General features: G+C 28.2%; 1 protein-coding gene across 1 annotated transcript; it reads left to right on the top strand.

Annotated features, from left to right (window-relative positions):
- Window positions 1–3632: 3632 nt before the first annotated feature.
- On the top strand, window positions 3633–4019 carry LOC136078657 (THAP domain-containing protein 3-like). The gene has a single exon (XM_065794442.1). The coding sequence runs from the start codon at window positions 3633–3635 to the stop codon at window positions 4017–4019; it is 387 nt and encodes a 128-aa protein (XP_065650514.1).
- Window positions 4020–4573: the final 554 nt, after the last annotated feature.

Genomic DNA, 4573 nt, shown 5'->3' with positions numbered 1-4573 from the left:
TCTTAAACTACAAAAGCATTATTTTACATATTTATTATTTTGTTTTAGAATAAGTTTATTAATAAAAGGGAGCATTATTTTACATATTTATGATTGTGTTCATGAATTAGTGAATCGTAAAACATTTCTTAAACATGGTCATTATCAATTATGGTACCAAAAAATACATAAGAGCTTAGTAATAACAGAGGTTTCCAATAATGCTCCCCTTTATTAATAAACTTTCATTAAACAGAGAGGAGACTGTCTTTCAAGGGAACTGTATTAAAAAAAAGTTACAATAAACTATTATAATCATAACTTATAAAGCGATGACAACTAAAAAAAAAAAAAACATTTATTTTTAGGATAATTTAAATCAGTTATAAAAAATTTAATCAAATTTGATTTAAAAAAATGTAGTAACTAATGTTAGAATTAAAATATATAACAAATCTGAAAATAGTCTAAATAATAGTAGTCGTAAAAATTGATAAGAAAAAAGTTATTATAATAATCTTAAACTTATCGTGGTATCACGTGTTATCGTAGAATATCTGAAACTAATGAGAAGTTGAGTGTAATATAAAATAGATGTAACGCAAGGTTAAATTTCAATTAAAGTATAAATATTAGCACTTATCTGATGGGTCTAAGAAATTATAATTAGTAACTTTGAAAAAAAAAAAAGATATGTAGCTTAATAAATTCTAATATTTACGTTTTCAAAGCTTTTTTTGGTCTAACATTATAATTGCTACAAAGGTTACTTGCATCTTCATGTAAGGCATCATATTCCATACTTCTCAGTTTGCTTTGGTTATTTCAAGAAAAGCAAGACACTGCTCTTCAATTTTAACATATGCATCAGCAGCATATTGCTGAAATAGTTTATTGCCATAAATTGTTGAACAGAAGTTTTGTCTTAATAAGGTTCATAATTGTAAAACTCAGATAATTTAACATGATTTCTAACCAATGTTGCATGTTCAGGGTTGCGCACCAATAATGCCATCTCTTGGAAAAAAAAAGTGAAAAAACCGTAGGATCTAAGTTAGCTGATATACTTTATGCAACTTCTAAATGACCTTTTGGGTAAATGACTTCTCTGGAGGCAGGTGGAGGAACATCTCCAAGATATACAACAGCAACTTCACTATTGTTTGCAAATAAAATATTAAATTACGTAAGCAAAGTTGATAACTATGTTATTGTCAAAATTTACTGCTGCCATTGGATCAGAGATATACAGTTGACAATGTTGGGGGAATATCTTGATCTGGCCTAAGATTACCTACACAATAAATTACCTACACAACCGCATATTTTAAAACATGGCGCCTATAATTCATAGGTTAAACCAAATTATCAGTAAATAAAGCAAAATAAAGAAAGGCATTATAAATATATCTAATATTTTTAAAAAATTGATATTGGAATTACAAAATATATAACTTCCTGTAAATAATGTAGACAGGTTCATTTCTCCGAAATAAATAAAATTTAAAAATTTCTAATAAATATATATTCAGATACCTTAAAAAGGAGCATAACACAACATTCTTTTGACAAATTCCAGCAGAATTTTTTTGTCTTTGTCTATTCCTTATTATTTTTTAAGAGAAAATATACATATAGTCTATATTATAGATACAGAGAAATTATAAAATATAATGAAATATGCATAAATTTATGTATATAAACTTACATGTCCACAAACAACAGTCCTATTTTATTTAACTTTTCATATTTAATGCATAAATAAAACTTTTTTTTTTTTTTTAATTTAATTTAGGTGCCCCAAGAAGTCCTTACGGTCTTATCACAGAGCACCGCGGATGAGCATTTAATTGGATGCTCACGCCTCCTTTCTTACCGATGTCGCAAAACTTGCCCAGTGATGGGGTTTGAATTACAGATCCTTTGTTTCTGAGGCAAGCGCGCAACCACCACGCCACAGCTGCTCAAAATTTGCTTCGGGAGAGGTGAACTGAATAGTGAGCTGCGCAAATACAGTATTGAAATTTTCTAATATTGAATTAATCAGAACCAATCTGACTGTCTAAAAACGTATACTTTTATTAACCCTTCTAATAACAAAAAATAACAATAATGTAAGTTGAAGTAACTAAAAAGCAATGAATCAAAAAGAAATTACACAGTACTAAAATTGTCAGTACTAATAAAAAAACTACTTTACCAGTCATTTTAGTTCAAACTTCTTCCTATAAAAAAAAACAAATAAAAAAACAGGCTATAAAAATTAAAAAAAGGAAAAGAACCAACAACAAACCAATGATTATTTAAAATTTTATTGTAAAATTTAACAATGAACATAAGACAAATATTAACTAACTATTAAATTACAGTTATTATTATCAGATATTATATAGTATAATAATAAGATTAATTGTAATTATAAATTAAGTAATAACTAACAGTAAGCTTCAAAAACTAGATATTAAAAACTAATAAAATATATATAATACTTCAATTTAATATATTACAAACTTTTAATTACAATCAAAATAGTTTTTAAATATTTATTCTATTAAACTATTTTTAAGGTCGTACATTTATATAGCACACGTGTGTGTGTGTGTGTTTCTCTCTCTCTCTCTCTCTCTCTCTCTCTCTCTCTCTCTCTCTCTCTCTCTCTCTCTCTCTCTCTCTCTATATATATATATATATATATATATATATATATATATATATATATATATATATATATATATATATATATATATATATATATATATATATATATATATATATATATATATATGTATATATTTAGTTATATATATTTTGTATATATAACTAAATATATACATATATATATGTTTTGAGCCAAATTCTTTAACAATTTTAAAAATAAATAAAGTACCAAAAACTATAAAACACAAAAAACCATCATCATCACCAAGTTCTCTAAACCTTCACTAATATTTGTGGCCTTCAAAGTAGCTTTTCTTCTGTTGAGTCTTATCTCTTGCAAAGTTCACCAGACCTACTTGCTCTTTGTGAGACTAATTTGAGTTCAGCTGTCTCATCTTGTGATCTTGGTGTTGATGTTTATCTTTCTTTAATTTGTAAAGACTCCAATAGTCATATGCTTGGCCTTGGCATTTATACCCGTAAGAATTCACCCATTTGTCGGGAAACTAGGTTTGAATCCACAGACTATTCTTTCATGTGCTTTTGTTTAGCACCACTTCACTGTACTGCCTTTCTCTTTGTTTTATATCGTTCTCTTTCATCTTAAGACTGCAATCTTTTCGATGTTATTTCTGATCAAATTGACCCAGCCCTCTCTCTTTATCCGTCAGCTAATATTGTTGTTGCCGGTGACTTTAATACTCATCACACTGAATGGCTCGGCTCTAGTAACAGTGACTCTGCAGGCATTAAAGCCCACAACTTTTGCCTTTCTCAATCCCTAACTCAAATAGTCAACTTTCCAACTCGCTTTCTAGACAACCCGAATCATTTACCTTCTCTACTCGACTTATGTCTTCTTTCTGATCCTAGTCAGTCATGGCCTACTATAATTACACGGCCGGATATCTTGCTTTTCGGAGCGAAAAATTAGAAGGGTAACTTTTTGACTTACATAAACGTATTTTAAAACAGTTTATTCAAATATTCTTAATATGGTTAACACATGTGCTGTAATTTACTGTAAAACTGGATATGAAAAGAGAGAGAATCGAATTAATTTTATTCCTGAAAAGCAACCACTTTTTGGATTTTCAGAAAATAATCCTGACTTATTAAATCAGTGGGTAGTATTTATCAATCGAAAGTTATTGAAGCCTAGTAAAAATTCGGCTATTTGTGCTAAACATTTTGAAGAAAAGTATTTAAAAATTGGCAAAAGAGTTACATTAATTTGGGATTTAAATCCCGTTCCAATTATTTATTGCTTACCTGAAAAAATACCATTATCAGTATATCCAACTACATCGAAGGGTAGAAAGCCACCGTCTGTCCGTCAACCATCAAATAATCAGGATGAATCCAATTTATTTATAGAGTAGATAAAATTCACTGTTTAAATGATTTAAATAATGTTAACCTAGAAGGGTATCAGCTCAAAATATATAATGACAAATACATATTTTTTAATTTAGAAGTTAATCAACACTTAGGTATTTTAGAAGTTACAGAAACAATTGTAGTTGATGAATTTATGTATGTTTCCTTGTTCTATAAATCATCTTATCTTCCATTGCCTCCATGGTTTTGAAATATAGGCTGTGTATTAAAGAAAAAAAGTGTACTGGAGAATTTTCCAGCATATATAAAAAATTATCTAGAAGAAAATAGATTATCAAATGATTTAATGACTGAACTCAATGAAATAAAATACAAAAAACCAGTTGATCGGCCAAAGTTTTCATCAAATCTTTTATGATATTCCCTTATTCTTCGATATACATCAGCGCAGGCCTATAAACTCTTATTAGAACAGTTTCCTCTACCATCATTTAGCCTTTTGAAAAAAATTAATAAGGGTGGGGGTAAAACCGTTGAAATCTGTAAAATGTTTACTAAACCAAAATAAAATTGACAAAGATGTAGTGCTGTTGAT

Source organism: Hydra vulgaris, chromosome 03 (assembly GCF_038396675.1).
Source record: "Hydra vulgaris chromosome 03, alternate assembly HydraT2T_AEP".
Classification (NCBI taxonomy): domain Eukaryota; kingdom Metazoa; phylum Cnidaria; class Hydrozoa; order Anthoathecata; family Hydridae; genus Hydra; species Hydra vulgaris.
The sequence above is the reverse complement of the archived record's forward strand: the minus strand, read 5'-3'. Positions and strand labels throughout refer to the sequence as shown.